This window comes from Aythya ferina (assembly GCF_964211825.1).
Source record: "Aythya ferina genome assembly, chromosome: 4".
Lineage (NCBI taxonomy): Eukaryota > Metazoa > Chordata > Aves > Anseriformes > Anatidae > Aythya > Aythya ferina.
Genome location: NC_140300.1, coordinates 70,616,321 through 70,629,316, shown reverse-complemented (window position 1 = coordinate 70,629,316; position 12,996 = coordinate 70,616,321). Strand labels below are relative to the sequence as shown.

At 39.0% G+C, this 12,996-nt stretch overlaps 1 protein-coding gene across 6 annotated transcripts in view; it reads left to right on the top strand.

The window, feature by feature from the left end:
- UBE2D3 (ubiquitin conjugating enzyme E2 D3) overlaps nt 1-12,156 on the top strand; it is a 31,587-nt gene extending 19,431 nt beyond the window's left edge. For 2 of the 6 annotated variants that reach the window (XM_084516665.1, XM_084516666.1), the window contains exons 2-8: nt 4,056-4,119; nt 4,205-4,236; nt 6,685-6,762; nt 7,600-7,705; nt 9,098-9,191; nt 9,694-9,743; nt 10,817-12,156. In XM_084516665.1, coding sequence (XP_084372791.1) covers nt 4,119; nt 4,205-4,236; nt 6,685-6,762; nt 7,600-7,705; nt 9,098-9,191; nt 9,694-9,742 — 360 coding nt within the window. In that variant the 5' untranslated portion in view covers nt 4,056-4,118 and the 3' untranslated portion in view covers nt 9,743; nt 10,817-12,156. Of the gene's footprint in view, nt 1-26; nt 285-4,055; nt 4,120-4,204; nt 4,237-6,684; nt 6,763-7,599; nt 7,706-9,097; nt 9,192-9,693; nt 9,744-10,816 lie in introns of those variants that run through there. The other 4 variants (XM_084516661.1, XM_084516663.1, XM_084516664.1 and 1 more) reach the window with 4 other exon arrangements.
- Nucleotides 12,157-12,996: the final 840 nt, after the last annotated feature.

The following is a 12,996-nucleotide window of genomic DNA, read 5'->3' as shown; positions in this document are numbered from 1 at the left end:
AAGCTTTCACGTCATCAGCCAAAGCATGTAGTACATACTCTGTTAGTTACGTGACGTATGTGCAAAACAAGCAAGCGCTTAGCTTTTTAAACTATATCTGTCTTGAAGCTACTGGTTTATTTTTGGGCTGGTGTTTTGCTGAATTCACAGAGAGGGGGCAGATGAGCCCAGAATACATCTGTTTTTCCACAAAAAACTACATTTACCGCATACTTGAGGTGAACCTGGCGGCACACCGTGGTGCTGGATTTGTGTTGAAGCAGGTTGGTGTGTGGCAGGAGCAGGTATGGTGGCTGCACTTCCAGTTATCCAAAACTGGTTTTCCAAAACTGGTGCAAAGATGGGCCTGCGTGCTTCATTGCCGTTGTCTCTGACAGCAGCAGCGCTGGTCCTCGGGCCTTAAATAGTGCTTAAATCTGTAAAATGCCGGGTGACTAATCCACCCAGTGGCGAGGTAGGCACTATCACGACTTTATATTTGGAAACTGGGGCACAGGAATGGTGATACGCCGGAGCTGGACCGGAAACCTGCGGCAGAGCCAGAGCCTGGGAGTCACGGTTGTAATCCAAGACTAATCCATCCCAGCGCATCGCCCTGAGCCCAGCCTGCTGCAGCCACTTCTGTGCGAAGCCCTGGGAGTTGGTGTCTTGGGAACGTCGCTTTTTCTTTTTCCTAAGCCACCTGTAAAATGAAAAACGACAGCAGCTGACTCCAGGAAAGCGTGGGCTCTACTTGGGGCATTTCTAAGGATGTTTGGGATGTAGCTCGGGATCCTTTGACAGAGGAAAGCACTGCAGAGACTGACTGGGAACAAGGAGGAGCAAAGCTGGAGGGACTGCAGCACAAGCAGCATGAAGCCCTTATGCTCAGATATTTTACAGAACAGTGCTGGGGACTTTATTTCTTTACCATTTTACTTAGTCTAACAAACTTCCCATGGTCTTGGTAAGAAATGGTGAAAGCGGGGGAACAATTCTGAGCTGCCTTCTATCAGCCCATGGCAATTACCAAGCTTAGTTCTGCTTCTAGAAATACTTCCAGATGCAGCATTTGCCTGGTAGCAGTCAAGATGGGCTATTCTATAAGCTAAGAAGGCAAGTCTGTTTTTTCCGTGCTGACTTGGGGGGGAGGCTCCTCCCTTTCCTCGCATGAAGCCCTTCAGCTGCGCTCCGAATGTCGCAGCCCATATGTCTCTGCTTGCCGAGCTTCCAGTTATTCCAGTTTGCCCCTTGGATCCGGCAGCAGGCGCTTCTTCAAGTCACACGGGGAGAACTTTCTGCTCCCCGTCTGCGAAGAAAAGCCTCCCTCCTTTTGTGTGGATGCCGAGTGTCACACGCTTAAACGGCGAGGTAAAAATAGAGCCGGTGCTGCTGCAAGCAGGAAGAACCTGCCCGCGGTTGGTTGGCCGCTGCCTCCCTTCTTCCCCACATTTTAAACTCTGCTGAAACAAAGAGCTTTGCTACAAATTTTACTCCACTGACCGCCCTTTATTTAGCCCATTGGAGTCACTGCTTGCTTCTTCTCCAGGCTAGTTCAAGTGTTTCAGAGAGGTAACCCTCCATGGACATGTATTTTGAGTCTGGATGACCAGAATATTAATTGTACGCTATTCTTAATGGTACTGACACCTTTTTGATTTTTTTCACTGGGACTTCCTAAATATTTTTCTCACACTTGGAATTCTACTTATTTGCCTTTCCTTCTTGGATTATTGACATACTCTTAGCAATTTTTTTTCCCCTGACATGTTAGAATACCTTATTTATCAACTGCTTTTTATCTTGAGTACTGACTTCTTGTTTCTCTGAAGATAGTAGTACCTTTAGAGGAGCTCTCAAAGCTGTTGTACATATCTTCAGCAGTACGCTTTTATGCTGGTCTTCCCTTGCCCTTCTTCATACTACTCATTTTAATAATTTTGATAAACTGCATGAAGAGCCTTTTCGTACTTCTTAGTCCCCATGACAGTTTTCCAAAAATAGGATCCAATATTCTTCCCTGATTAAATCAAATAATCCAGTAATAACTACACAGCTACGTTAAAATACAAACACTTGTCTTTCTGCTCATTCTGTTGCTACAGTTTACTGTAAAGGGACAAAAAATACAGTGGAACTTTTTGCTTCCAGGTATCGGAAATAAGTGACTGATCATTCTTGTAATGGAAAGGCTTTTGGATGAGAAGTAAGCCTGATTAACAGGACTTTTTGATTTGCCAAGTGCAGGAGCTGGAGATCCTGAAAACTAAGAAAAAAAACACAAACGCAAACCACTTTCAATCTGAAAGTTCTTTCACATTTCTTCTTTGCCTTTACATGAATGATACCAATCTAACTTAGCAAATCTACTGAACAATATATGGACCTAATAAGTGATATTTCCTTACAGAAATAAGGATTTCATGGGGAACACCAGCAATAGGTGGGGAGTGCTATATGGTAGAGGAACGCCCTGTAAAGGGATGTACTGTGGTCTGGAAGGAGCTGTTGTCCACCCTTTAAAGTAACAGCAGCAGTGAAATGGACCGTAATAGGAATTTCACTGTGCTATTGCTTTTGAAAACTGGTACGGTTCAAATTTGCAGGCTAATCTTATTCCAGTGCAAAAGTCAGATCTGGTTAACTGGGAAGGTGATGAAAATTGGCCTGTGTAGGGCGGTGAAATGCGGGTCTAAGAACATATGGACTTAGGGACTTGTAAAAAGTAAGGGTTTTTATATATAACCTATGGACTTCTACGCATTGAAATAGTGTTCTCTTTTTGTGTTTGAAAGAACAAAGGTGTTCAAGCTCCAAGTAATGTATTTTTCTGCTCGTTTTGTGTTGGCTTACATGTACTACATTTTTATCAAGTGCGGAATTTGTCAAACGCAGAGGATATACATCAGGCTCTTCCTAGGCTGAGTTGTTAGCTGTCTGGTCCAAGTGTGCATATTTCCAACATAACAGGGATGCCTGGGTTTCTTAAATGTCTGAGAATGTAATGGAAAGTTCTTGTTTTAGTGGCTTGTGTGGACTTGTAGTAAAATAACTTCTGTGCGACTGCTAATATATGGGAGAGGAACTGAAGATTTTCCCCTTTCTTGTGACTTCTAGATGCCTTGACAAGTGCAGATTTATAGAAGTTCCTGAAGCCATTTTTAGATTCAAAACTGAGCAGGGAAGAAGGAAGGTATCTCTTACATTCTTCAACTGAAAGCATACATTTCATTTTAAAAGACACCATCCAATCAAGTAAACTGCGGAGTGTTTAAACAAATCAGTGATGTGTTTGAGTGATTCATCACCACAATCTTGATCCTACACAAGGAATCCTCCATTCTAAGTTTCTGTTTTCATTCCCTCTGTAACAGGGAGGGAGGGGACTGGTTTCTGCATTTCGGTCAATTCGGAATTTTAAAGGTATAATTATCATAAATATAAAGCTTAAAATTAAAAAATGCAGATATTTTGCCTGGTTCCAATACTTACCAGCTTTCTAGTCTTCTTTAATATACACAAGAGTTATACACAAGATTTATCCCTGCTGGAGGTAGTGGAGAAAAAGAAACTGAGTTTCTGGCATTGTTCTGTTCTCGTTGTCATCGTTTTGAATGTTAGTACCGGATGTTATGCACTTCGTGCTTCTTATGCCATGAAGACTGACTAATCAGTAGCGTTCTCAATTCCAGCTTAAAGATCCTCTAGCTAAGACTTGATCAGTAAAAATCACAATCAGAAACTGGTTAGACTTAGCCCTCTTCAGGCTGTGTCCTCCTGTTGTCTCTGTCCCTTCTCCAGCAGGGTTGTCTTGACAGGAACAAAAAGTAATGACATGTATTTGGAAAAGCAGTCCTTGTAACTGTTCAGCTTCATAGCCAGTTTTGGGAGTCATCATCTTTTACAGAGATGTTTCTGATACTGATCTGTTGGCGCTAATAGTTGTTACTGTATGTTCTTCTGTGTTTGTTTATGGAAAAACTGTTAAAGCTTTTTGTTGGATGTTGAGTGAAAATGGCTGTTGAATTCATTAGTGTTCCCTCTCTGAGCAGATTTTTTTTTTTTTTTTTTTAAAGGAACTTAGTGACTTAGCCCGTGATCCTCCAGCACAGTGTTCAGCAGGTCCCGTCGGAGATGACAGTAAGTAATCTTAAGTTTTATGTTTTGCTCTACTAACTCAAAGCATACCATGCCTAGATAATAATGCGGAGTTTTTCTTTTGTAGTGTTTCATTGGCAAGCCACAATTATGGGACCTGTAAGTATTCTAATTCTTGTGACGTAATATTGAACTAGTAGTTCTGACTCAGGAACAACTTGTGTGTTTTTTTGTTTTGCTTTGCTTTTTTTCAACTCCCATTATCAGGCTTTAGCTCTAGAGATACTCCTTACAGTAACACAGAATGAAGGAGGGGGAAAAAAAAATGAGTCTGATGATTATTGCATTGCTGTGACGTTTTACCAGGACACATACTTGAGCTGAAATAATCTCTAGAACAATGTAAGCTGTTATCACTTTACTTAGAAACGTTGCCTTTAATTGTTTCTGCTGTTTGAATCTAGCGTGGGTTTTGCTTGTAGTAAGAGCTCATCCTGGTTTTAGTAATTACTTTGGGATGCTTTTGTGCAGATTTTGGAGCAGATGAGGGAATCTATTTGATCTAGTGTCATGTGCTGAGATCTTGAGTGCTTTTGGGAGTAGAGGGTAAAAGTCACTTCACTGTGAGGTTCTGGTTATGACTGAGGAGAAGAGTGTGTGTTAAATGTATGGTACGTATCTGAAACCTGAACAAGGCCATTTCCTTGTTAAAGAAGGCAAATGTTTCCATTTATGCTTTTAGTGAAGACAAACACTTGACATCTGGAGTTCTCAGGGCTGATTATTTATATTTAGGAAACAAAACGTTTTGTAACTTGAGGAGTCCAATACGAGATGCCAGCAGGTCTGGAGCCCTTAAGTGATGCTTCTGGTGAGGCTACAGAGCAAGAATTAAATATCGGTGATGCGGCATCGCCCAGACTCGCTCTCTATATATCTGCAAGTGTGGTTTAAGTAGAACACTGCAAGTTTGTGTATTAGAGGTTCACCTGATTGGAAAAAATGGCTTTCTGTTCCCAAGTCCCTGGTCCTCATTGATTGTAACGAGGTGCCTCAAAGATAAAATCGTTTAACAGCTGTATTCATGTCTGAAATGCAAGGTATTTTCTGTGCTGTACTCAGTTTGATTTTATGTATCTGTGGGGTTGTAAGGTATTAAACATCAGTTAAATTTAAAAAACGGGATTATTATTTTTAGCTTCTCCTTCTGGTTCAACAATGTACAGCTCCTTTCTTTCCCCATGTGGTTTTTGTGGTGCCAGTCAAAAAGGCCTGCTTTCCTGTTTCAAAACCAGGCCTTGGAAATATCCTGACAGTGTGGTGTTGGTAGCTTTAGTGCTCCCATGGTGTTGCTTAGTGCCTTTAATAAAAGATGAGGGTTGCAGTACCCAATCATTTAGCATTCCCCCTCTGCAATATAATATTATACAGGCTGTGATTTTCTTCGTAAGGGTGCTTGCATTAGTTTATCTTCAGTTTTAACAGATTCTGGGAGGAGTTTGCTCCTGCAATTGCTAAAATGCATCCTCACGGAGTATTTCTCGACTAACTGCAAGAAGTTGCATCTTTTTTGCTAGGTTTCGGGTAGAGATTGTGTAGGATATGCCCTACGTGTTTCCAGGTTTCAGTCCCTTGTCTTGTGTTGCAGAATTTAATTTGCTCTTACTTAGCTAAGAAAGATTTATTTTGTGCTTACATTGGTGAGATGTGCTTACAAGGAATATGAAGGTTGAATTTACAAATAATTCAGGAGTGTACTCTCTCTCAGATACATTTTTCATAGGCACGAGCCTGGAATTAAGAGTGTTGTAGTCTTCAGGTTAAACAACAAAATACATGCTTCACTTTGGAAATTTAATTGTAGTTTCAAGTAAAAACTTCTTACATCTTTCTTCTTGTAATTAGTAACTTAGGCAGTCCATATTTAGTCACCACGTTTTTCCCATACTTCCTATCAGCTTTTTCCAAAAATCCAAATACTATTTTACTGCTAATAGTTAAAGCCTGAATGAATTATCCCTGTAACTGTTTCTATGGAGCAGGGGGAATGTGTTCCCCCTATAGCCAATCATGGTGAATTTTTATTAGAGAAAGGGAGGAAGGATTCACTTCAATCTTGATGGGTTTTCTTTGTCTGTGCCCTCCACCCCAAGGAACAAGGAGCTAGCTGTGTATGGGTAGTTTTTTTGGAGGGCTAAGCAACACCTAGGCAAAGGATAGAACCTAGAGGGAGGCCCTTGGCCACTGTCAAGTTGGGTGGTTATAACAAATCAGCTCCAAATGCAGAACTTCACCTTTTTGAACTTGTTAGAGAGGACTTCCACTCTGTTACCATTTACTTCTTGGATGCTTTTGTCACATTGCCCTGTTTAGATTGGTAGAGAAGTTTTCTCTGAAGCATCAACTCAGAGGTCCATCCAGAATGAGACCTGTTCAGTATCTGTTCAGTATCACTCAATCACTAGTAATTGAGTTTTTACTGTGTCCATTACATTGGTGGAATAAATAGTCTGGTCATCTAAATAAGTTTCATTATTTAAAAGCAACATTTTCAGTGAAATTTGTCCTAAAGATGGTAATAGGAGAATTGTTTGTTTACTTTGGCAGAATGACAGTCCATATCAGGGTGGTGTATTCTTCTTGACAATTCACTTTCCTACAGACTACCCTTTCAAACCACCTAAGGTAAGTGTTGACTTCTCATTTGTGATGTTAGCACTCTTTAAGGAACCAAAGACAGGATTGAAAATGCCAACATCTTTCTTCAAATATTGTCAAGGTCTCGCTTCTTTCTTGTGCTACAATATCTTTCATGCCTTCCTATCACCAAAATGAATGTGTTGGCATATATTCTTAGGAGCAAATTCATATAAGTGAATTCTGATTGTCTTGGAATTATGCTTGTTTTTATTTCTGTTTTTCTTGATTGTTAGGGAAACTCAATAGATCTGTGTTATTGTAACAGAATTCTTGCTGAGGGGGCTGTCGGGTCTCACAGTACAGCTGTTTGGGTTCTGTAAAAACGTGACCCCATGGACAGAGATTAATTTACTGAGTGCCTGAAATCAGCGGTGATGGTACCTGTTAGAATTTGGCAGTAGTTACAGAATAAGACGAGCAGCTAGTAAAACTACAACAAAAGCCTGTCTTCCAAATTCCAGGCAATGTTAAGGTGCACGCTGGCAGTAACTATCATCTTTGAGATTCCTTAGCCCTGCAATGGCTGTGTTACCATGGTTCAAACACTTGTGTTAAGTGTCTTCATCATGGTGCAGACACCTGTGATTAAATTGCAGCTTCCTACTTGCCCTCTCTCTGTTTGAAGTAGAATGCCTGGTAGTTGGAAATGGAGAGGTTGTGGCTCGGCTGCTGTTCCATGAATCTGCGATGGAGTAGAACTACTTAATTCTTTTCTTTTAGAGCAAAAGGCGTTGACTAATAGCTTGACTGAAAAGAGAGGGTGACATCATTGTGGCTATAAACCGAAACGCGTTCTTAGTATCATTTTTTTTGTTGTTGCAGGTTGCATTTACAACAAGAATCTATCATCCAAATATTAACAGTAATGGCAGCATTTGTCTCGATATTCTAAGATCACAGTGGTCTCCTGCTTTAACTATTTCTAAAGGTAAATTTTGTGAAGGAGAAATGTTTCCATCTGGTGTTGAATACTGTGCTTTTAGCTCTGATTGTCTTGAGCTTCTGCCCATCTCTTGAATTTTCCCTTACTTAATGTAGCCTGTGTTTTTACCAATTTGATGATAATATCTTACGGCATTTTTAAATGGGGGTTTGTTTTTTTCAAATACCTTCTGCTACATGGCTGTAGCAGCCAACCTTATCTGGCTGCTGATTTGCTCTGATATTCATGGGAGAGCTTACTAGCATGGTCCCAGAGCAAACTGCCAGCATTTGGACTGAAGCAGGCTTGTGAAACTACATAAGGCTGAGGAATTGCATGTTTGCTGTTCTCCATGTAAAAATACTCTTGCATATCAATTTAAAGATGACTTCCATTTTTAGTAGTGAAGTCTTAATGTTGTTTTTTTTTTTGTTTTGTTTTGTTTTTTGACTGAGTCTGTCCAGAATTCCATGTAAAGTTATATTGGCACGTGGCTGTGGTAAACAAAAGAAAATGGTTGTTGATACATGTTGCTTTCTGCTGCCCTGCCTTGGCACTGTATTACGTTAACTTCCTGAACACGGCTTACTGATTATATACTTCAAGATAAGTTGATGTTGTCCTGCAATACAAGCTTTGTTGCTTTCTTCATTTTAGTACAGTAAATAACATCTAATTCTCAAATGTTTTCATGATGATCAAATTTTGTTTTTCCTCGAAGCTGCTGGTCACTGTGGCTTCAAAATGATCCATCAAAGTGCTGCTTTGTCTATAGAACTTGTAATTCCTGTCTGTGTGAGGAGTAGGTTTGTGATCTGAATGTGGATTCCCTACATTTTAATGTTGTTACTATGTTTTTCTTTCAAAGCTTCTGTGAGAGCAGAGGATGCAGACTTTACAGCTGCCTGCAGGAGCCTTACTCCTTTATTTACAACACACATGTAATTTAGTCAATGCAGATCAGGGCATACCATGCTACAGAGAAAAAAATCAGCCCGACCAAAAATAAATAAATAAACGCTGGGTTTAATAACTGAAAATATGGAATATGCTGGTCATTAGAATGCATAATAATATGCTTTAGTTGCCTGCTACCTTGCATCATAGTGCAGGGGACAAACAACAGTGCTGTTCTCATGTATGCTTACTGAACATTATAAGTGTTGGGAAATAATTCTTAGGAACTTCTAACTACTTCTAACTTAGTCTGTTGGGTTTTTCTTGTTGTTGTTGTTTTTTAATTTCAAGCGGTCTACAAAATTATTTTGGCCATGTGTCAGGAAAAGGTTATTTGGACTCTCTAGCGTGCTGACATTGTGCTAACGCAGAGAACTGTGCTCCATTGTTTCCAAGATCATTGCTCCTGTTTTGCTATTGAGAATTTTTTTTTTTTTACAGTTCTCTTATCCATTTGTTCACTGTTATGTGATCCAAATCCAGATGACCCTCTAGTGCCAGAGATTGCACGTATCTATAAAACAGACAGAGACAAGTAAGTACGGAGTTGCGTAAGACCAATATTTTAACAAACTTCATGAAGAGTGCTTTGTCAGACTGCAATTGTATTGAGTGAGCCTTTTGTGAAAATCTGGGATGGAGAGAACTTGTGTGTCAAAGTACCTATTCTTGGTAGTGCATAACTTAACAACAATCTTTGAAGTTCAGGGGGAAGGAAACTTATCTTTTTCCCACAAGTGTGACAGTATTTGAAAGTACGTGTTGCCCATTTCTTGGCTTACTATGCATAAGTAGGATATATTTAGATTGAGGAAAAGACAGCTTTGTTATTTCGGTGCTTTTTTCTTTTTAGAAGTAGCCTGGACTTTAATTTTGGAGCTCCTCTTGAGAAAGGCTTAACTTTTTTTTTCCCTATCTGTGTTGAAACAACTGTTTTTGTTCCTGACGTGTTTTTAACGTTTTGCACAGATAGTTATATGAAGTAGCCTTTGTTTGTTTTATATATATATTAATGCTAAATATACTTGTCCAATTAGGTACAATAGGTTAGCAAGAGAGTGGACAGAGAAATACGCTATGCTGTAGGGTAAGAATATCTGCACATTATGGTGCATTTAACAAAATGGAGGCTTGTCAGCACTTGAGTGCTGCATGCTTTAAGGCACTGGATTAACTAACAGATAATGGATGTACCAGTTACTGAACCTGAATATTTAACAGCTTGATCTGTGGTTAGTGTGAATTGTATTGGCTAGTTACTTTCTCACAGATACCGCTCTTGCATGGTGGGGGGAAAAAAAAAAGATAGTGTGAAATAATTACCAAGTTAGAGCCAGTTTGTTATCCTGTTCTGGTAAGTATTTACACACATTTTGCCAGAATTTCATTAAAAGTGATGCCCTGGCCGCAATACTTTGTGATCAGACCACATGCATGAATTTGGGCAATCCAAATTTCAACTGTTCGTTATTCACTGGTGTCCATCTTCTACATTTTCTATGCTAGGAAAATGTATGGGGATTATGTTGTGCTTGTATAGTTGAAAATTAACTTCTTACTGACAAGCATGGAGTTAAGTATAAACTAATTCAGCTCAATTCCTGTGGAAGTAGTGTCCATAAAGATATTATGATCTTTTTTTAAAAAAAAAAAAATTGTTTCAGTGGTGTGTTCATGTGGAAAGAGTATATTAAGTATGAAGAAAGTTAACTGTTGTTTTACTCTAAAATGAGAATTTTGACATAAATTCTGTATCCAATGATATTATTAACCAAGTAATCTTTACTTATGGCATGTGATCCCCTGTAATCTTTATCTAAGAACAATATTTAAACAAAACACTCCCCTTGCCCCTCCTACTCCAAGTGGTCTCTGTTCCTTCCCCTTGAGTACTTTTTCACAGGAGATTTCTAGCAAATCTGCTTGCCTTGAAGCTCAACTGTTTCAAATAAATTTAAGGACACCCTGGTTAGTCTAGGGAAGGATTTTTTTCAATTTATTTATTTATTTTTTTAAGTTTAACTGTATGTTATTACAGAAGGACTTCTCTTAGTGTGAAGAGATTAGGGAGATGGGGATAACTTAATACCTGATCGTTAACCTTTTAGGAAATTGTTATTTTCATGATGGCAGTAACTCAGTTCCTGTTGTTCTTTGCAGGTACAACAGAATATCTCGGGAATGGACTCAGAAGTATGCCATGTGATGCTACCTTAAAGTCAGAATAACCTGCATTATAGCTGGAATAAACTTTAAATTACTGTTCCTTTTTTGATTTTCTTATCCGGCTGCTCCCCTATCAGACCTCATCTTTTTTATTTTTTTGTTTACCTCCTTCCATTCATGCACATGCTCATCTGAGAAGACTTTAGTTCTTCCAGCTTTGGACAATAACTGCTTTTAGAATCTGTAAAGTAGTTACACAAGAACAATTGCCCAAGATTCTGAATATTTTTTCTTAATGGAGCATGTGTATTATGTGGCCAATGTCTTCATTCTAACTTGGTTATGAGATTAAAAAACAAACATTCCTCACTGCTCTAACAGATACTGAAGATACCACCTGAAAGGGTGGAGGGGAGATGGATGTTCAGTTTTCTCCTATCAAAGGAGCAACTTTGCTGTCGCAACATCCATCTTGTTCCAAACCTTCCAGTGTTAGAGAACTGAGGTTTTATTATATATTTTTGCTCATAACTGATGTGTCTGGAGAATTGGTACTGAATCTATAGCATCAGCAGAACAGAAAATGTGATGTATCTTATGCATGTCAATAAAGGAATGACCAGTTCTTGTTTTACAGAGAATGGAAATTGGAAGTCAAACATCTCTTGTATTCCAAAGTAGGGTCTAAGAACATTTTTGTAATTCATTTAAATTTTATTAGGAGGCTTGGAGCTATTAGTTAATCTGTCTTCCAAAACACTGTTTAATATAGCACTGAATAAATGATGCAAGTTGTCAATGGATGAGTGATCAACTAATAGCTCTACTAGTAATTGATTTATTTTCTTCAATAAAGTTGCATAAACCAATGAGTTAGCTGCCTGGATTAATCAATATGGGAAACAAAATCTTTTGTAAAAGCAAAGCTGGTTTTTGTATATACTGTTGGGATTTGCCTCATTGTTTAACATCAAATAATGATGTGAAGTTCAATAGAGTGAATCTTTTGCCATTTTCAGTTATAATGCTCAGTCTGTTGCAGGTTGACACATTGTTCGGCCTGATGTATGCAGAATTAATAAGCTAACCTAGTAGTGTAGCCTTAGTAGTGTGCTACACATGGTGCTGGGAGCCCAGCGTTCAAGGATGGACTGGGGACCCAGCAGATCTGAAGTGGTGTATTGTGGAGACACTTCCTGATGCACCTGTGTTTGATGACTGAGAACCTTTTTCTTCACCTTGTACACTTGACAGCTGAAAGATCTTAACGTGGGAGTAATGATGAGGCAAAAAAAAATATAAAATAAAGTACTGTTTTGATGTGGGAATTGTCATGAGGCTGTGTTGAAGTGACTTTACTATGTGGGATGTTCGTTACCGTTGAAAAGGACTTGTTCAGCCATGCTGCCATTTACATTAATGACTATTTTAATGCAACAGACACTTTCCTCATGTCAGGTGACTAAACGTGAATAAAGACTCATTGCTATTGGATTTTTGTTCTACAAGAAACATTGTCTTGTGCCATTAGTTTATCTTTGCAGCTACAAGGGCATTATTAAACATCCGGCTCTCCTCTTTCCTGCCCTCTTCATATTTTTCCTTGTTTAATTTTTTTGGTCTCCATTCTTAACATCCATAGCTTCATTTTCTCTAGTCCTGTACTATCAGTTTATTGTGCACCTGTGACTTCGCACTGGCACCACTTTTGCACTGCTTATAGTTATGTACATTCTGATTCCTTGTCCCCACATGGATGTGGAAAGCTAGATGTAAAATAAATGTTAAACCTTAATTTTTATAAAAATTTGCACATGTAGTTTGGACATGGTTTGTTCTGGTTTTAAAATATGAAAGCGAACTTTTTGAAGTCCAGTTGGCTTGAAATTAAGAAACTTGGGCCGTCTTTAATAGTGCATGCCTCACTGAAATGATGTGGTTGTAGATTTGTTGATGAAGCTGCAGTTCATGCAGTGTTTCTGCCTTGCTAACCAAAGGTTTTTACTTGCACCGTTTTGCTGGAATTGGTTATACTTGAAATACAGCTGCCAATAGCATTGCTACTGAGGTAAAAGCTTGTATTTTTAAGCTGGTGAACCTGTTGTTCTTACCTTTTGGGGAACTGTGTTAATCTCATGCTTATTGTTTTGTCTTGGAGCCATAGCCACTGAAGT